This window comes from Ambystoma mexicanum, chromosome 11 (assembly GCF_040938575.1).
Source record: "Ambystoma mexicanum isolate Mex_15411 chromosome 11, UKY_AmexF1_1, whole genome shotgun sequence".
NCBI classification, from domain to species: Eukaryota; Metazoa; Chordata; class Amphibia; order Caudata; family Ambystomatidae; genus Ambystoma; species Ambystoma mexicanum.
The window spans coordinates 716,801,092-716,822,979 of NC_090934.1; the positions used below are offsets into that span (position 1 = coordinate 716,801,092).

Below are 21,888 nucleotides of genomic sequence, written 5' to 3' on the forward strand. Positions count from 1 at the left end.
GTCAAACAGTAAGTATATAATGATTGGAATCACAAACACCACAGCATAACACACCCATTCCAGCAAACAGCTGCCCATAGACCACAATCCAAAATGTTTGCTTACATGGGTATCTTATGCTGCAGCACTTCTTGCCAAACACTACAATCTTGACTTCATGGCCTGGCCAAAACTCTTCATAAAGCCTCACCAAAAGAAACAGTAAGTATATAATAATTAAACTCACAAACACTGCAACATAACACAGCCATGCAAACAAACACTTCATCAATAAATACAACCCAAAATGCCTAGAGTCTTCAATACCAACATTCTGAACACAATCCAACAAGCAAACTAACACACATCCTCCAACTATCCTATAAACACAATTACACTACTACCAATCAGTACACCCATTTCTGAAAACATGTCTCCTAAACAGCCCACATACCACAATCAAAATCTTTGGTAACTTGGGTGTGTTATGCTGCTGTGGTTGTGGCCAGGGCCTAGAGTCTTGGGTGCATGGCCGAAGGCCTACTGCACTTCAGCCATGGCCACAACCACCGCAGCATAACACACCCATAGAAACAAACACCTACCAAATGACCACAACCCAAAAACATAATACATCCACCTCAAAACCTATCCACTTCACTTACCATTCAAAGGAATTATTACAACCAACATACAGACTCTTCAATACATAACCTCCTGACCCAATGCTCTTCTAACAAACCAAAACCAACGTCATTCTAAACTAACATAGCAGGTAGTGCGCCCAGTGTTTAGTATGTCTGTGGACAACCGCAGTGACCTTCTCCCACCTAAACAAATACAGCATTTGACCCATCTTTTACTCCCCCACCCTCTCCAAGCACTCATACACACCAACACACTCCCCAAAATTGGATTTATGCTAACCTCCACGCTGCGCTGTCCGTGAATGTCTGGGGATCCAATATGGCGGGCACATCGAAACAATGTGACGCACCTTACGCCTCATCCCAGCCAATCAGAGAACATGTTGCGTGTCCGCAGACATGAGGCAAGCCTATTATCCAATCAGTGTACTGTCAGCGGAGCGAACAGGGAAGTGTGTCCGCGGAGCGGACATAGATATCACTTATTTTTTTAGACCTACTTTTTGGTTGTTTTTAAAAAAACTACTAGACGGATCTTCCCAAATGTACAAAAGTACGCTTTTGGGACCAAGCCGCTGCTCCTGCGGCAAATTCGGTGAAAATCCATCCAGAGGTTTCAGCTGTAGGTGCGACAGAAATGTTTTCTCCATTCAGTCTATGGGAAAAAAAGACATTTTGGTACCCCCCTTATAACTCCCCCCTTCGGACCAAACCTCACCAAACTTTGCAAAAATATTCAGAGTTGGCCATATACAAAGTTTGGTGAAGATTCATCCATGGGGAGTGAAGTTATAAACTGCCCAAAAAGTGTGTTTCCTATGGGTTTAGCAACTTAACCATAACTACTTGGCCGCTACTGCAGGCCATGTAATAACCAAATGTTTGATCCGCATCCAGGAATTGATGCCAGCAATTTGAAGCAGCGCAACATGTGCGGTCATTGTTGCAAAAAGGTACTTTGGACATCATTATGCACCTTGCGGGGCATTAAGTCAGCGGAGGTACAGTGGTGAGCATTGCTGCAAGCGCTGCATGCTTTATCACTAGTGTGTGCTATGTTAACTCTTGAAGGTACTGTGGCATTCAGCTGTTATTTGGCGTTAGTGACTATGTTTCTTGCTGGGTGCTGCACATCTTAACACACTCCTCTGTGGACAGATCACACTTTGGGCATATCATAATCCCTTACAGCACCCTCAATTCCAGTGGATAGAGAGTCGTAAAGATAAATAAATACTGCAGAACTATTCCTGTCCTGCTATCATTAGTTAATTCTGGCACAAAGCTTTCCTGCAAATTCAGAACAGTACCTAGAAAGGGGCAGGAGATACTGAAAATTCAAATTAAAACCAACATTTAATAACTAATCTGTGTATGAACATAAACAAAATTTGAACTTCAAAACTATGACCAGTTAGAATACGCCGACAGGCCCAAGATTCTGCAACAAGCAAACAGATAAATGAATACCATTAAAATGAATCAAGACATAAACAGTTACAATACACCAACAGGTATCTAACTGTCCCAAAAATCTGCAACAAGCCAACAGATAGATGAATACCACTAACATGGAAAAACGCAATAAACACATAGAATACACCAACTGCTATCTAATTGCAACAATACTACCACCACTTCTGAATCAGAAAACATACACATATTCAATTCCTCCTAATGAACTCAATGAAAGAAATATATTGTACCACAACGTAGAAAGGTTTTTTTTTTAATCCAGCATGGATTTTTTTTCCCCACAGACCCAATGATTTAATGAACAAACACAGGAACTGAGCAAATTGCACAGTACGCTGGTTCGAACTATAGTACTTCTAAAGTACTAACTATGAGGGTCGACAAAATACAGAAATGTCTATTATGCAAAGCAATACTCATTATAAACTACCTACACTAACATGTGATTTTTTCTTTTATCACAGTGATTGAAAAAAAATGTCTGCTCCTACCCATGTCATGAAAAAACTGCATACAACCACAAAAAGTCAAACAGTAAGTATATAATGATTGGAATCACAAACACCACAGCATAACACACCCATTCCAGCAAACAGCTGCCCATAGACCACAATCCAAAATGTTTGCTTACATGGGTATCTTATGCTGCAGCACTTCTTGCCAAACACTACAATCTTGACTTCATGGCCTGGCCAAAACTCTTCATAAAGCCTCACCAAAAGAAACAGTAAGTATATAATAATTAAACTCACAAACACTGCAACATAACACAGCCATGCAAACAAACACTTCATCAATAAATACAACCCAAAATGCCTAGAGTCTTCAATACCAACATTCTGAACACAATCCAACAAGCAAACTAACACACATCCTCCCACTATCCTATAAACACAATTACACTACTACCAATCAGTACACCCATTTCTGAAAACATGTCTCCTAAACAGCCCACATACCACAATCAAAATCTTTGGTAACATGGATGTGTTATGCTGCTGTGGTTGTGACCAGGGCCTAGAGTCTTGGGTGCATGGCCGAAGGCCTACTGCACTTCAGCCATGGCCACAACCACCGCAGCATAACACACCCATAGAAACAAACACCTACCAAATGACCACAACCCAAAAACATAATACATCCATCTCAAAACCTATCCACTTCACTTAACATTCAAAGGAATTATTACAACCAACATACAGACTCTTCAATACATAACCTCCTGACCCAATGCTCTTCTAACAACCCAAAACCAACGTCATTCTAAACTAACATAGCAGGTAGTGCGCCCAGTGTTTAGTATGTCTGTGGACAACCGCAGTGACCTTCTCCCACCTAAACAAATACAGCATTTGACCCATCTTTTACTCCCCCACCCTCTCCAAGCACTCATACACACCAACACACTCCCCAAAATTGGATTTATGCTAACCTCCACGCTGCGCTGTCCGTGAGTGTCTGGGGATCCAATATGGCGGGCACATCGAAACAATGTGACGCACCTTACGCCTCATCCCAGCCAATCAGAGAACATGTTGCGTGTCCGCAGACATGAGGCAAGCCTATTATCCAATCAGTGTACTGTCAGCAGAGCGAACAGGGAAGTGTGTCCGCGGAGCGGACATAGATATCACTTATTTTTTTAGACCTACTTTTTGGTTTTTTTTAAAAAAACTACTAGACGGATCTTCACCAAATGTACAAAAGTATGCTTTTGGGACCAAGCCGCTGCTCCTGCGGCAAATTCGGTGAAAATCCGTCCAGAGGTTTCAGCTGTAGGTGCGACAGAAATGTTTTCTCCATTCAGTCTATGGGAAAAAAAGACATTTTGGTACCCCCCCTATAACTCCCCCCTTCGGACCAAACCTCACCAAACTTTGCAAAAATATTCAGAGTTGGCCATATACAAAGTTTGGTGAAGATTCATTCATGGGGAGTGAAGTTATAAACTGCCCAAAAAGTGTGTTTCCTATGGGTTTAGCAACTTAACCATAACTACTTGGCCGCTACTGCAGGCCATGTAATAACCAAATGTTTGATCCGCATCCAGGAATTGATGCCAGCAATTTGAAGCAGCGCAACATGTGCGGTCATTGTTGCAAAAAGGTACTTTGGACATCATTATGCACCTTGCGGGGCATTAAGTCAGAGGAGGTACAGTGGTGAGCATTGCTGCAAGCGCTGCATGCTTTATCACTAGTGTGTGCTATGTTAACTCTTGAAGGTACTGTGGCATTCAGCTGTTATTTGGCGTTAGTGACTATGTTTCTTGCTGGGTGCTGCACATCTTAACACACTCCTCTGGGGACAGATCACACTTTGGGCATATCATAATCCCTTACAGCACCCTCAATTCCAGTGGATAGAGAGTCGTAAAGATAAATAAATACTGCAGAACTATTCCTGTCCTGCTATCATTAGTTAATTCTGGCACAAAGCTTTCCTGCAAATTCAGAACAGTACCTAGAAAGGGGCAGGAGATACTGAAAATTCAAATTGAAGTCCACCTATCCCACCCCACTGCTCCACCTTAAGGTTTAAGTCCGCCCTGGAAGCAACTAACTGAATACTAGCTTGTGCCAAAATAATAAAATGCGTGTTGCCTGAGAACAGATTGCAACTCAATCCTTTGGCCCCAAAAATCTGCTGACTGACTTTCATTCTTGTGTATCTTGTCCAGCTCTTCTTGATATGCCAAACTCTTTTTCTACTAAAGTCAAAAATCTGGCAAGCTAACTTAGACTCCATGTAAGTGAACTTGTCAAGTACACTCATTACCAATTTGAACTTCTGAGACCCATTTTTCCCCTGATTGAAGAATCAGATCGACCAGCTGTGGTTGGAAGCCTGTTAAACTCCAGACTAGACTATTGTAATGCCCTGTTATTGAGCATTCCAACCTGTCATATACACCACCTCCAGGTTGCACAGAATGTTTCAGTTAGACTTCTTTATAGTCTTCCTATATCCGCCCCAATCTCATTGTTTTGCTGAAACCTTCATTGGCTCCCAATTCAGTGGAGGATAATTTTTTAAATCCCATTGTGATATTTAAATGCATGAATGTTCCTTCCTCCCACTTTCTGTACTGTGATGACAGAAGCTTTTCTATCGGCTGTCTCCGAGCTTGGAACTTGCTTGCTGTGCACCTCCGGAAACTAAACTCCCTGTCTCCATTCAGAAAGATGTTGAAAACATATCTTCTTCGATAGCTACTCCTTCCTTGACTAACTGTGCATGAATAACTTTTCTCTGTGCTGTTTCTTTTTTTAATATCTGCGCCTAGGTGCAGTTTTCTGCTTGGTTCCCTGCAGATGTGTGCATTACAAATTATAAAATCAAATCGAATCACCTTCCTCTCTTTCTCTATCAGCATACTTCTCTTCAAGTTCCCTGCAGCTGTGGTATCACTTACAGCCTGAGGGATGGCACACCCAGCTTGCTGTGGCAGTTTGAGTAATCCGGATGCTTGTTAACTTTCCTGCTCATCATGCCACCATGAATAAATGCAGACCGTCTTTCAGCATCATTCTCAATCTTAACTTCTGCATTGGCCACAAAACCAGATAACGGGTGGCCGGTGGGAGGGATTCCATTTTGGCCATGAGAGGAGTGGGTGATTCTCAGGTACACATCTGGGAGAAAATACACAGTAATTTGTCATCTTGCCCAATGTCTGATGAGCATCTGAAAAACACTGTCCTTTGCCCAAACAAGCAAAGACCGAGCGGGACATTGGTCATAACACCAGGGCAAGTTAAATTGGGGTTTGAGATTGTATGTAGACTACCAATTTACATACCAAGGAAGTTGCAAGCAGTGGCTAGGTTCTTCTTCAAGCAGTTGTTTTTCTGAACTAAAAGTTCTTGCATCCCATGATCCTTACCATCTAACGTTTGGTAATTAGAGCATTCTACCGACTGCCCTTTTCCCACATAGGTCAATTCCCAGATCCTTGTGGCACTTAGGGTAAAATATATCAATATGCGATAGAGGGAGAGAAAAAGAAAGGAAGTGAGAGAGACAGAGAGAGACAGGGTCTGACAGTGGCAATATGAGAACATTAATTGGAACTTGTCTGCAAGAGTCTGAGGGTAGAGCACGAAAAGGACCTAGGGTGACAGGCCTTTTCCAGGTGTTTCTATGACTTCTAATTATTATTATTATTTTAAAATGTATAGAACGCGATACTAAGGCCCAAAAAGGCATCTAGGTGCTGGAAGGGCAGCAGTCCACAACAACCAATACTTGACACTTCTGCTAGAGGAAAAAGGGGAGCTAAGTTAAAACAGGTGAGTTTTTAACGCTGTTCTAAAAGGGAGACACTCAGCAAGTGTTCTATGAGATAATGGAAGAGCATTCCACAAGCTGGGGGCCAGAACTGAAAAAGATTCACCACCCAATAGCTTTTGCTGAAATTTGGAGATCTTGAGAAGCAGATATGGGACACAGAGCGCAATTGTCTAGCTGGACAATACCGCTCTAATTTCGATTTTCGATAATGTGGACCAACGTTCTGCACAGTAAGATGGACAACTCAAAGAATCTGAATTTCGATTGGGGCAGCCACCAGCAATCAGTGCAAATGGTGCAGGAGCGCTAATGAGGGGGTCAGATGAAGCACCATAAGTGTCAGTCGCGTGTGCAAATTTTGTAAAACCTGCATCCGCTGGATCTGATACTTGGGCTGTCCCAAGTAAATGCCATTGCAATAATCCAGTGATCCCATTATAGTGGATCTCACCAATGTTGTTCGGTTGGCTGGGGAAGCAAAGGAAGAATTTTCCTCAGAACCTTCAGCCCCCCTAACCAAGCACGACAGCCGTTGGGAAAAACGTTCACCCCCAGGCTTTTTACTGAGGCGCATCGAACCAGGCAGGGGCCCAGTGATTCGGGCCAATACTGCAAGTTCCACATATTGTCCATCCCATGAGGGCCAACAACCAAAACTTCTGTTTTGCTTCCATTCGGTTTCAACCACTTTGCCGACATCCATTTGCCTACTTTCTCCAAGCAACGCTCCAACATTTCTTAGGGGACTCTGCTTGGGGGGGGTCCAGCGAAAACACCAACTGTGTATCTGTTATGCTCACCTGGTCTCTGTGGACGGGTTGGGGCATGGTTTCAGCCCTCCTTGAACTTGAAACACCCCCTTCAGGCCTCTCCCTCAGTAGAAAAGCTGTGGTACATGGTGATACTGCTCCTGCGTAGAGATAAGAGTGTGTGAGTGCGCCAAACTGTGATTGTTGTACCTCTCGAACCCTTCACCCCAAAGTCTGGTTTCTGTGAGCATACGCCGGCCCATAAAGCTCACCTGTGAATTATGGAAGATAAGCACTCCATCCTGCTACTTCTGGCAGGGGCGTGTCGAATGGGATCTAGTTCCTTCACTGATCCCTGATAAGGATTAGTCCAGTCCAGCTGCAACTATGCTTCTCCTTATGATTGGTAGGTATTTCTTGAGCTCTTGTGATGCTGTTCGTTCTGTTTAATGACTTTATATGTAGCTCCTATTTATGCCCGCAATAATGTCTCTCTTCTGTTTTCTTCCCTTAGATGTAAATGCGGCCTCAATGCAGCTGTGAGACGCGAGACGCGGCCGGATGGAAGATGGATGCTACCGCAATGTTTGACAGCAGGTAAGTGATGATTTAAGGAAAGCGTGAAGTATGGCGAAGCGCAACCTTAAACTGACTGTTTCTTCGATGTCTAACCTTGTCTTCTGTTTTTCCTTGCAGGCGCCGCTGTCGATGATGGAGGGTGTCATGCTGCGGTGCCAAGATGAACATTTCGGCCTTCCTGAAAGTGTCAAGATGAATACTTGGTTCGCCGAAGAGACTTACAGGTAAGAACAGCTCCCCCAGTTGGCAAGTATGCTGGCAGGAAGCAGGATCTTCAAAGGTAAGTCTGACCTCAGGCGACGGTGAGCGTTACGCTGCTTGCAAGTGCAGAATAACATGAAGCGTCTGTCTTGACGATTGGGGCAGTTTATATAGCTGAAATCGTGGGCACGCCCATTGGGGCCGGTTTACCAGCCACACCCTGCCACCCCTAGAGAGTGAGCATGTGCAAAGGTAATCCATTAGCAGCCACACCCAATAATACACTTGGGGCTGCTTAATGGATGGAATGTTCAAGGTTAATGCATCCTGCTTAATGGATGGAATGTTCAAGGTTAATGCATCTGAAGTGCTATGTCCATAATAAAAGCTTTTTGGTGTTAAATGGATGTTCTTGTTTACTTTTGTTCGTGAGGCTGGTACCAAAGGCGCCAGGACAGTGTCCACCCAGGCCTCCTGTGCATGCGATCCCTGCATGCCTGTGTCCCTGACTTCATGACCATGACAGCATCATCAGCACTCCACATTCAGCAATAAGGTCAGCCAGTAGTCAAACTTACATGTTGAAAAGAAAGGGGGACAACGCTGTCCCCTGCGTAACTCCTCAAGATAGTTCCACTGAAGAAGAAAAACAATTGTGAAAGGAAACCGTTTGGGAACAGCCCTCAAGGAAAAATTTAAACCATGCTAAAAGAGGTCCAGTGACCCCTGCTTGTTCCAACCTGGTAAGTAAGATATCGTGGTCCATCATGTCAAAACCTGCAGAGAGATCAAGGAGAATAAGTACTCCAGTCTCTCTTCAGTCCTGAAGCAGCACAAGATCATCCAGCAGTGATATCATTACAGACTCTGTACCCATTTTGCGTCAAAAAACCAGATTGAAACAGGTGCAGGCAGTGATTTTCTTCCAAAAATGTGTAAAGTTGTGAAGTGATCACAGCTTCCACCAACTTCCTCATCACTGGAAGAAGAGAAATGGGCCTATAGTTGCTGGCACCTGGGGGTCAGAGTTAGATTTTTTCAAAAGGGTAAAACCACTGCATGTTTAAGAGCGGTCTGGGCTTTGCCCATGGAAGAAGAGTCCTGCAATGCATCTGTTAGCATTCCAGTAGCCCTCTGGGGAGAGCTTTCAGGATGCGGAGGGACACCACATCCAGGGGCTAGGCCGATTTCAGTTGTGATGACACACATTCCTTTTTGCATGCCTTGCCATGCTTTGTTAGTTTCTGCTATATGCTTGTTTCTGGTTTGTCTGTCCATCAAGGTCTCTGACTGCTTCCTGCACTAACCTGCTCAAATATTAAATTTCAACAGAAATAATCTGCTGTCATAATTAGCTCCATTTGATCTCGGTCCCACAAATCAGGGTCCGTTCCCTATTATACTTTGCTTCCAAACCTTATGACACAGTACTGTAGAGCTGCGGGCACTCCAAAACCATACTTTCATTTCACTTCAGATCAATTTGGGGTTTTTGTCAGCCAGTATGTGCATTTATTAAAAAACAGTGCTTTTCAGAATTCATTGACACTGCTTAATCTCTAATTTAGCAGAGCCAGATTGGGTGGAGGATAATGAAATCTGTGGCTGGAAGGTGCTAGCAAGCATCACACCTGAGGCACATGAACATTAGCCATCTTTAAATGCCCCAAATTGCTTCAGTCAAGCACTAATCATTTGTGCACTGTCCCTGTTTCCGGTCACTTGTTCTGGTTAGTTTCTAGTTCCTCGTTTTTGCTCTTGGAATTCTGGATTTCTTGCACTCATTATTATTGTCTGATTCCTGGATTCCCTCTCTGGTGTCCTCTGTTTTGCAGTCAGCAGTTTGAAGTGTTTTCTTTTACCTGTACAGCTGGGTTTGTTTGTGTGTTCTATATTCCTTTGACCTTGGTCTGTTCAGTGATGTAAACGTGTTCCTTTTGACACCCTTCATTGAGAGATGTCCTATGTGTGTACCCTTTTTCATTTTTTCCCTTGTTGGGGAGGAGGGAGCGTTTGGGATTGCAATTTCTGTGTCCCTGCGCCTGTTCCTTGAATTCCTTTTGGAGTCTGTTGCTGGTTTTTCCTTGCAATTCTCTCTTGGTTCCCTATTGCTTGTTCGGAGCGGTATCCTGTAACTACTATTCCTACTTGTCCCTTGTCAGGAGTGTCATACATTCAGTTATCCTCCCTTTGCTGGCAGGGGTTGAATGGGAACCCAAAGAGGCCCTGGACATTATTTTCATAGTGGCCCCATATTACACAGTTTCATCTAGCCCAATCCTTCTACGAAGAGAACATTTGGGAAATAGATTACCACACAAAAGAGACACAGGGCATCATTACGACCCTGGTGCTCACGGAATGAAGGGGGCCGGTACGGGACCGGCCCCCTTCGGTCCGTCAGTGCCGATTACGAGGTTCCCTTTGCGGGACCCAGACCAGACATCTGGTAAAAGCAGATGTCTTTTCCGGGTCCCGCGAGGGGAAGAGGGAGGTAACAAAGGGACACTTGTAATGTGCCCATTGTTACCTCCCTCCCCATTCCCATTGAACCCTATGGAGGCTGAAATGGCAATGGTTCCTGCAAGGAGGAATTACCGGGTCCTCCTATGTCAGAATGACCCAGTAAGTCCCCATTGCAGGAACCTGGTAATGGAGCCCGGTTTGGAGGCAGCCATGGTGCCTCCAAACCGGGCTAATAGCACCATGGCTGCCTCCAAACTCGTAATGAGGCCCACATAGTGCAAAGGCCTATCTGGAAATCTCCAGAGTTCCCCATAGGCCAGTCCACCACTATTTGCTGTTCTAGTCTTTCTGGGTCCCTGTTTGTTCAGCAGAGATTGTGAGCTTCACTGACATTCCAGTTGTTTTCTCTCATTGTCGTGAGTATTGTCTTTTAAGTTACCTTATACAATAACATGAATAGTGTCAGCTGACAGACCCTGTCAATGCTTGTCCTGTATGTGGGTTTAGCGCTGACAATACCAGAAACAGTAATTGTGAATGATAAGGTTCTAGACTTTATTTGTAGTCGTAAAGAACTTCTAAGTGCTTACCCTACTTCCTTTTTCATATATTTGTATCACGTTCTACTTGGACATCGTGGGTGTTAGCGTGCATGTTTCTTGGTTCCTGATTGCCGTTGTTTGATAGCTATTACTCACTGTGTGATCATGTGTTTGTTTCCCTAGCCGTATCCACTTGCCTTTGTCTCCTCATGACACCAACATATATACCACACACCATTGCAATGCATCCTAGCACCAGGGGCATATATCAGACAGAAATGCCCTTGTGCTCTTGGCACAGAACACCTAGAAAGTGCCCCCACACAGAGCTAAGGATGCATGCGATTGAGTTATGCCCTTTAGGTGCATACAGATCTCTTCATTGAATGCATTAAATCACTGTAAATGGATGCTGCTTATAATGGTAACAAGGAAACTACAAGTACCAGAGTGCAAGAAGCTGTTTGCTGAAAAGCTTTAGAAGTGTCTTGGTAATACGGACGTGACATAGCTCTTGAGAACTTTGACAGACATTTGACAGTCCTTTCTTAGATTAGTCCTGATGAGCTCCCGCTCAATGGCTTCCATTGCACTTCTCCCCTAATGGCGACATTATGGGTATTCTCTCCCTAGCTGTTTAGTGCTGAAATATACTTTGCGCAGGATTCTTCTCCAACATATGTTCTTCATTCCCCTTCCTAATTAGATAGCTCAGCAAGATAAGAACTCTGCATAGATGTGTGTATGTTATGGACTTGATTTTGATGGTCGTGTAGGTTAGTAATGCCTCCGTCCCCAAGTACCACACAGACAACGAGATATTCAGTGCCCGTGCGGTCTTTGAGGCCACAGGTTGTTTTTTGTGAGCCGTCAGGACTGGAACCAGGAACAGCCCGAAGGACCCCTGGAGCGCTGCAAGGCAATGAGTGATTATCAAACAATGTGCGTGTTATATAATGAATACCCAGCAAGAAAAGAGAGCACCGCTTACCTAAGAGTATAGAAAGTGTCACCCTGAAGGATAGTGGGGCCTGGGACGGGGCTTGAACTTCCAGTAGCAGAGGGTCAGGGGTTGGTGTTCGGAACTCTGCGGATGGGCGTACACCGTGGTTTGAGGCAGTCCAGGTTATGCAGCCAGGCAAACGCCTTGCAAGAGGCCGGTGGCCAAAGTACCAAAAACAAAACGAAATCCGTGAGGCAGTCCAAATCCAAATCCGAGGTTGTGACAAAAATGCAAAGCCAAGGTTCAAAGTGCCAGGGGTTAGACAAAACAATCCAGTAGACAAATCCGAGGTTGTGACAGAGTGCGAGCCAAAGTTAAAAAATGCCAGGGGTTGGACAAAGCAATCCAGTAGACAAATCCGAGGTCGTGCAAAGATCGTAGGAGCAAGGTTCAAAACAAGGAACAAGAGCCGTACAGTACTGAAAGAGTTCAGCTGTGAAGCAACGCTTCCGTGTTCCTAGACGCTTTTGTATCACTGGGAGAATTCACGTGATGCGTCGGAATGACACGTGATGCGCGTCACATGATGCAGAAACGTTGTCGCCACGTGACTCCTGGTGGTGCTAGCCCCCTCACGTGATGCGTGATCGTGTTGGCCCCCTCACGTGACGCGAGGATCTTCGCAAGCGATGTGGATTGTTGCGGGCTGCCAGTGGGAGTCTCCATTGTAGTTGCCAGCGCTGGGATGGCCGGTAAACCCCTGGTCCAAACAGTGCCCTGGTATGGCGGGTAAGAGGATGCAGTCTCCGACTGCCAGAGTGCACATGCGGGATCCCCTGATGGTTTTTGGCAGAGGCCAGGCGTGCGGAGGGAGCAGGGAGAGGGTGTGCGGGGGAAAGCGTGACAGTGTAGTCTCCAAGCAACATGTCGGAATTCAATCAGAGTCCTCTCAGCCTTTCATGCTTACAAGGTTGATAAATGGAGTACCAATTTGTGTTGGGTAATATCATGTGTTAATAACATGCTCTATGTAAAGCACTTCGGATAAAAACACTATCTAAAAAACACGTGGGGATATTTCTAGTGTACATGTTATGATCATACTGAGAATGGGTCGTATAGCATATGTTAATCAAAAGGCTGTGGTAATCCTTTGTTTGAAGGATACAGCTCAATCCATCAGGACTTTTGTTTGAAATTATATGTATCGCAACTTGAACCTTTTTTGAAAACACCTATGTATATGAAGATGTGCCTGGACAGCCTGTTGTTTGCTAACTGGAAGCCCCAGTCTAAAACAACATGTATAATGTGTTCCCATGAAGCTGAAAATGCAAACAACTTGTTAATGTAGTGCCCCACTCATGCTCATTTGAGAAGATGCTGGATAATAGCTTCATTCAGTAATTATGAGGATCTCTGCAGAGGTGCTGCAAAGCCAGATGTTCTTCTCGCTGTCGCCTCATATATTGCAATGTCTTGGAAAACTAGGCTTGCATTTCACAGACAACGGATCTAATCATAGTCTGGGCTGATCCGCTATCATTATCTGAGCAGGGCAGCTGGGGGCTGGCATGGGATCTGTTGTTCCTGTATGAATTATAAAAAAGTAATTGTTTTTTCGGAATTTGAAGGACATTTTACTGAATGTTTTTGATTCTTTTTGGTTTTATATTCATGCTTATCATGTCGAACACATTTCCTTTTGGATATTTTGTGAAGTGTTTTATGAAATGTGTTTTTAACTTTATTGGTTTGTTTTTAACATGTGATGCTTTTATGGACCCTTTTGAAATAAAACTTAACATTTGATGATGAGGATGAGGATTAGTGTTTTTTTTAATATTATTAGTAGGAGTAATATTAGTATTAGTAGTGATGGTACTACTTTGAGTAATGTCAGTAGTTGTAGTAGCGGTAGCAGTAATGGTAATAGTAGGAGTAATAGTACTTCTAGTGCTAGCTGGCTGCTGTAGATGTTTTTAGTTCCATTATTTCCAATGAATTAAATTAAACAGGTGTGTGCATTGTGGCATTACATAGCACCACATGCATTCAGTAAAATTGAGATACATACAACACCTCATAAGAAATAGCATGATCATAATAGGGAACATTACTGACTGCGCTTGTGAAACCTATATCTAAGAACGCAATGCTCGGTTTTCAATGCTGATCTTAGTTTTTAGTGTCAGTCTTACCCAATGTGGAAGTGCACCCTGATAGTTTTGTATCGCTTTCTGCACCTTAACTGCTAATGAAAACCAAGGCCAGTGTTGTTGTGTGTGATAGATGCCATCTACAGAGGGAAGAAGTGTGCTGCATTGTCTGCTGCTTAGTTTTATGGGGGATAAGCATCTATCTTTGCTGGTGTCCTTTTTTCATAATCTTCATTCATCTTTCCACAGCCATTGACTGTGAACTCACTGAGTGGTCTCAGTGGTCCGAATGCAATAAATCGTGCGGCAAAGGACATATGATCAGGACAAGATTAATAACCATGGAGCCACAGTTTGGAGGCGCCCCTTGTCCAGAAACCGTGCAGCGTAAGAAATGCAGAGTAAGAAAATGCCTGAGGAGCTCAGGTACAGACAAAAGGCGTCTCAAAGAAGCTCGTGAGAAAAGGAGGAGCGAAAGCGCAAAAGAAGAAACTGATGGTGAGCAGTATGCAGGTACTGTACTGAGTGGGTAATGTTTTCATGGCCTTAATACAGAGAGCAGTAGGCTATTGATTTCCATCAGATATCAGTTAACTGTTTGTGTGAAACCTAATAAATATAATGATTTAACAAATTGCTCTCACTACCTTCCCTGATCATGATTGATACATTTTCCCTCTATATCTGCATTCATGATAGTCAGCTTAGCATCAATCTTCCACCCATTTGCATGATGGTTTGAATGGATTATTCTCATGCACAGCCATCATCAGCTCATGTATTCACCAGCATCTGCTTGTCAATTCAATCTTCAATATGCTGGACTGTCTGCAAGAACAGTACAGTGCAGTGACTGACGGCATCCATAGCCATAGCTGAGAATGGCAGGGTGCCTACTTAACCCATAGAGAGGAGCAAATGTTGCACAGTGTTTTTGTTTTTTGTGTAGTCCGTTCAAGAGGCCACCCACCGGGTTATCCATGTATATGTCGATCAGAGAGGTGTTATTACTAGTGTATGGGCCTTATTACGATTTTGGAGGCAGCCATGGAGCTTTCTTTTTTGGCTCCATTACCGGGTTCCTGCAATGGGGGACTTACCGGGTGATTCCGACATAGGAGGACCGTGTAAATCCGCCTTGCAGGAACCATTCCCCATTACCATTTGAGCCCCCATAGGGATCAATGGGAATGGGGAGGGAGGTAACAACGGCACATTACAAGTGTCCCATTGTTACCTCCCTCTTCCCCTCGCGGGACCCGGAAAAGACATCTGGTTTTACCAGACGTCTGATCCGGGTCCCGCAAAGGGAACCTCATAATCAGCCCTGACGGAATGAAGGGGGACGGTCCCGTACCGGCCCCCTTCATTCCATCAGTGCAAGCCTCATAATGAGGCCCTATATGTTGTTATTTCAACTATCAAACACAATAAAGGAACGTGACGTGTTGGTGATACAGAATCAAGGCAAATTAATATGCTGTCAACCTTTTGACAGGATACATGTGTTTTTGACATGATGGGTAATATGGAATATCCTCTGGCATCTTTCCTTGGCCATCTATTTTAACTCAAGGTGGTGCTTATTATACAAAATGTGTATGAGACCTAGAATGAGGGAAGCAGAAGGAGTTAGCATCTGTAAGAGGTTAAACTAAGCATGTGCAATGACACACTCAAGACAGAAAACAAGAAAAACAACCCCGTGTGGTACAAATCCTCAGCAAAGGAGGTTATCAGACTTTGAACACTTATTGATCTCAGCATCTGACACTTCCTTCGGGGACAGGATGATGAGCTATTGGGGCAACTGAAAAGTGTAGCAGACTGTGGGACAAGCTCCTTATATAGTGAAGCTTGCTGTATCAATCAAGGTACCCATCTGTCTCACTGCAGTCCAGATTTTTAATATCTATGTTCATTACACATGTCAACTGAGCAGTGATGACGATCCACTACAATTCCGGCTGGCCAAGCAGTTATTGTGGTCAGCTCTGTTTTTGCAATTGGGTGTGCAAACTGTAACCTGCCACGACGGCTAGCTTGCATTGTGGAGAGGTATGTAGTGTGGCTGGGGCTATTGTCTCGGATCACTGTATACTGCTCAAGGACACACATGTGAAAGAGCTTACTTTCATAAAAAAAGAAGGAGCATTGCATCTCTGAAGACCACGGTGGGTGAGAACAGCATGATTGATTACTACTTGGGAGAAAAAACTGCTGAATCATCAGATTAAGTACATTTGAGTTTGTTAAGTTAAAGTATATGTTTTCCTTCCTGTGAATGTTAGCTTCGCCTCAAGTTAAATTTAGTTTGTTTACTTTCTCCTTCCTTTAAGGTGTAGTTAAAATTGAGTGTTTCCTTAAGTTAAAGCGTACTTAAGTTTACTTTTTCGATCAACATTTTGGCGTCCTCTGTATTCATCCCACTTAACATCGACATTGTACTCAAAGGATGCTCTGCCTCAACCAAGGGCCAGCCCTCCACCAAAAAAAAAACAATGGTAAAATTGACCCCAGTGTTCAGCCCAACCCAAAGGTTCTGAATCCCAGCTAGTTCCTGGCTCTTGTATTTGTATTTTATTTATATTTTATAATGCACCTTAAGCCAAAGCGCTGTACAACATATAAACAAAGTACGGTACAAAGGAATGGTAAGCAGAAAACAATCAATCCTGGTAACAAACATTCAGGGATATTGAAGAAGGTGGGTTTTCAAGGAGACACGAAAGAGATAGTAAGTAGTGATAGAGCGGACAGAAAGTGGAAGAGCATTCCTGTGAAGGGGAGCACGAAGGTGGAAAGATCAGAAACAGGACTGGGCACTTGGCGGACAGGGAATTTTGAGTCTGAAGAGGGCAGAAGACCAGAGAGAGCAAGACAGAGTGTAGAAAGATAAGAGTGCAGCAAGATAGTCAGGGACAAGTCCGTAGAGAGATTTGAAAACTAGACAAAGAAAATGAAATTTAATTTGGGAGTGAAAAGGTAACCAATCAAGATAAGCGAGTGAAGAGGAAATAGAGTCTCAATAAGAGAGAAGACAAAGTAGACGAATATAATAATTGTAGATAGATCTTAGAGGGGCAAGCCGAGAGCTCGGAAGGTTAAACAGAGTGGTGGAACAGTAGGAAAAGTCAAGAAAAGATTTGTGAGGAGATAAGAAGTTTAGAAGTTTGGAAAGTGAGGAAAGGACACACGTTTACAAATATTATGAAGATGGAAACGACATGAACGAGAAATGAGAGAAATGTGGTGGGAAAAGGAAAGATGTGAATCAAAATAGAGGCCAAGGTTACGAGCTGTAGAAGAGATGGGTAGATTAGAGTGAAGAAAAGAAAAAAACGGGGGTGGAGAAGGACAAGGAAGAGTATTAGCAGGGAAGAAACGGAGCTCTGTCTTCCCTGCATTAAGGGTTCTTCATTAAGCTCATTTAACACTGACATTGCACTCCATGTTGATTATGCCTCAGTCTAGTAATGCACTTATAAACTGCTGTTTGTGCTTTAATGTATTTGACTCTACCTACCAATGCAGCCACACCTAATTTTCTTTTTCTGGACTCTCCTATTTTTTCTGGTTTTCCCAATCTCTCTTTTTCCTGGCATCTTGCAAATCACCTACTTAATTTTAGAGTGTTGCTGGAGTATGTGCATCAACATAGGTTCCTCACTTGCTGGGTTGTCCAGCTCCACCTGACTTACACATTTAACACAGTAGAGTGAGCATGTGCCTGCATGACTCTTTATTCTGCCTCTATGTTGCTGTCCAAGTGACACTGCACCCTGAACTCCACCATGAGGAAACAACGCTGCTAGTGGTGTAAATATGTGTCCCTGCTCATTGATGATGACACTGGATCAGGCTGTACTGGGCCAGACAGTGGTGGTTTCAAAGACATTTCACCTGGCCGAGAGACAGGGAGCATTGTGGTCTCTTCTAGGATGACTAACAAAATATAGCTGATCCTATGACTCTTCCTTATGTTACCATCACTGCTCAAGGAGGGAACGTTAGTGGAGGGGTATGAGGCACACAGCATGTGCTCCTTATTAATATCCTTTTGCCACATGTTGCAGGGCTTGTTCTTTGAGACGGTGACCAAGGGAGTCATCCTTAGGTCACACGGACGCCCTGTCTTTTTGCAGAGGTTGCAGATTACACTTCCTGCCTCCCCCTTGGCAGTCCCACTATTTAGGATGATGAAGTACCGCCACACCTATGACCAGACTGTAAGGGATTAGATGGGTGGGTATGACCTCTGACACATCCTGGTCCATTTAAGGAAGCCCAAGCTTGCATTGTCCCCTCCTTCTGAGCTGGCACAGGTGCAGTGGCCCACTATCCTTTTCCTGATCAGGCACATATGCAGATGCTTCAGTTTTCTGCTCCTGAGCCATCTGCCCTGGGACTATCTCTCACTCCTTCTTCTGGTTCTCTTCGGTCTCCTGCAGTACCACCACCCACATCCCTCTGTACTTCTGTGGCTATGACTACCTACTGCTGGGGTAGCCCCACTTCCCAACCGATGTCAAAGTCCAAATAGGGATCTGCATGCACAGGTAACACCTGCAGTGATTTTGTGGATAACACAACCTTCTGCAGACTTCTGGTAGCCTGCGCCTCAGCCACTGTCACCTCCACCACAGCAACTCCCTCTCCTCGCAATCTGTCCATCCTCCTGACTATCTCTGACTACATCCTCTGATACAGAGGTTGAGGAGTAGTCAAGATTCACCTCTTCTCCACTAGACCCTGCCTTTACAAGTAAGGACATATGTGACCTAAAGTAAGAACTGTTGTGTATAGAGTAGGCACAACCCCTGTGTCGTACAGTGTAAATATTCAATTTTCATGGTAATATACTTATTTAGTCTGCAATGACTCACTTGCACCTGGGAGTAACCAAATGCTAAAACAAGATCTTGTGGAACCTACCTGGAAACAGATTAACTCATGTGGTAATGTCACAAAATGCGATTTGTATTAGGAATTGTTAATTCATATTTACAGAAAACAATATATAAATAATAATAAGACAATTTAGTAAATAAGATCAACTTTAAAGAAAGCTGGTTAATTTCAAATGCATGCTTTTCTCCCAGACAAAGGCTTTTATATACATCAAATGCATTTCAGAACAGCATCCCTTGTCAGGGATAACATCTAAACATAATACAATGCTGTTAGGATATAATGTATTACTAAAATGTACTGATCCAACCAACAAATGAGGCACATACCTGCCTCTACGGTGTTCCCTTTGAAGTAACTGCAAAAACAAAATTAATAATGAAAATTATAAAAATGGGACACACATAAAAAAAAGACCAGAAAAGCTATCAAGAAAATTATAATTAACAACATACTTTGAAAGGGCATACAATTCTCCGACACTTTTCTCGTGCATAACACCATAAAAATATAAAATCTTCATGGTGCAGAACAACTGTAAATCTATATAACTGAAGTTACATCCGTGAGAAACAAAAAAATACTCTTAATGATATGTTTAATGTGGATCCTTATTTACCATCAATAATGGCAGCAGTGCTCCGTTGAGTACTCTGTTGAAAATGTAAGATGAGTGTATCAATAACAAAAAAGTAACCACACGTGAGAGCGCTTGAAAATACTGAAGATGGCAGCATGTACATATCTGTGTCAATGCGATGATTTTGCCATACAAATGATGTGATATTTGACTAGTATTCAGTCATAAACAAAGGAATTTCACACACCATATAACTAAATTAAGCAAAAAGATAAACATGCAAATCCATATAATACTACCAAAAACAATTCTTAAATAATTCTGCATAATAGCTCATATATTTGTTTTCAATATGATTACATTGATTGTGATGACCTGGACAATGTGTCCCTTCTACCCAGGGGAAGCCACCCCCGTTGAGGTTAGTGAGGTGAGCCTACTAAGCAAGGCCCTCCCTGGGGGTCTGCAAAAGTGGGACCTCACAGGGAATGACTCCCCTTAAGCGGCAAGAAATCACATTTCTTCCAGTTACTCCCTACAAAGAACACTGTGTCAATATGGCAATGGAAAAGTTGATGTTATTGCTATCGATTTGCACATCCAACATACCAACATTACTACCAGTTAATTGTCTGAGGGCAATGCTGGAATCCTTGTGAAGTCAACAGCTGATGGAGATCAACATGCCCCGGGAAAATACAATGGCGAGAATAAAGAGATGTGGAAGCTGGAATGGAAAGAGAAGAAACCCGCACAGAGGTGAGCCTCTAATGTGATTACATCCTAGAGGGGCAGAGCTGCGCTACACAGCAGAGTTTGTGGTATCATGGAGAACAAAGGAGAGATGCCGGAAGGCCTACATTGTGAAAGGTGACAGCGCTGATACAGAGACAGAGATGGGGACGAGTTAGATACCATCTCGCCTGGTGGCATGACAGCACAGCAGTGGTGGTGTGTCTGGAGCCTATACACTGACGCTGAGACCAGGCCACAACAGTCAAAACAAATCACTGATCTCTGTGTGAGAAGATTAGCAACTGCTGAGCCTGGCAGTCAAAGGGAAGCAAGCGCTCCCGAGAAGGTAAAGCCGGGAAGAGAGGAATGGACAGTTATGTCCCTGAGTTGAGCAAATCTGAAAGCAAAAGGAGTTTAACTAAAGAGAGTGAAACAAGAACCTGGAGAAGCCAGAGAAGCCAACGGGGTTACTGTTGCCTGGGAAACCTGATTGCTGGACAAAAGGCACATTCCCAAGAGAAACCCTACTGAGCTGAGCAAATCAGAGGGCCAGAAGGCCTAGAAAAATAAGTACACTTGGAAAACAGGGAACCTCAAGGGTTCAATTCCTCAATTCTTCTTGAGAAGCAAAATGGCTTTCAAGAGCCTGAGAAACCCGATTGGTGGACACAGGCAAATGCCAAAAATAGACCCTGCTGAGTTGAGCAGCACATAGGGCCAGAAGGCTTTGGGGAGCCCTAGAAAAATGAGTAACACTTTTCAACAGTTGGAAAACAGGGAAACTAGAGGCTTCAATTACTCAATCTTAAATCAAGAACAATTTGAAAGTTAGTGGAATCACACTAAGAGATACATTTTTCGGGAACTGGAAGCATTGGATTTTGTAGAGACTTAAAACTTGTTATAAGGAAACCGAAGAGAGGACTGAAAACCTTACTTTGACAAACTTTTGGAAACCCACGTTGGACTGCTGAACAGTACTTGGGAGCAATCCAAGTAGCCTTGGCAAGAAGAAGCCCAAGTGGAAAGGCTACTGCTCTGGAACATTTTTTATATTCATTTTGTTCTAAAAAGGGCAGGGCTAGATGGCACTTAGGTTTCGGACTGAGGACTATTTTTGATTTGGACAATTGATGAGCACCCTTATTTTGTTTTTTTTGGCAGCGAAAATCCCTCATAGCAATAGGGACAGCTAGGCATTTTCTATTTATTTAAAAATAAACACCCTTGAAATTTTAATGTTAATCTCTAGTCTGACTCCTTCTTCTGATTCGCCACATGATTTAGACATATTGGTTCTTGCTATACCGGTTTGTTTACAAAATCATGAAAATAATGCATAACATATTGGTCATGCATAATTCAATTTAGATGCCAATTACATAAGAGAATCAGCTTCAAAACTATCGTAGAGGAAAGAATGTAAATTATCTTCTTCATGCATCACATTGGCAAAAAAAGGCCCCCCGCAGTTCCTGTAGGTGAAATGTACATTGCATTGACCTGGACCTGGATTGATCACCTCCAAAATCTGAAACTTCATTTGGGACATTTTATACGGATTGACCATGAAATGGCATAAAACGGATTATTTTGTATTCTGTGTGTGTACATTTGAATGATGATTG

General features: G+C 43.3%; 1 protein-coding gene across 2 annotated transcripts in view; it reads left to right on the forward strand.

Annotated features, from left to right (window-relative positions):
• The window catches only part of SPON1 (spondin 1), a 1,209,493-nt gene that overhangs the window by 1,147,616 nt on the left and 39,989 nt on the right, over window positions 1–21,888 (forward strand). The window contains exon 15 of one of the 2 annotated variants that reach the window (XM_069623584.1): window positions 14,284–14,547. In XM_069623584.1, coding sequence (XP_069479685.1) covers window positions 14,284–14,547 — 264 coding nt within the window. The remainder of the gene's footprint in view (window positions 1–14,283; window positions 14,548–21,888) is intronic. The other variant, XM_069623585.1, reaches the window with a different exon arrangement.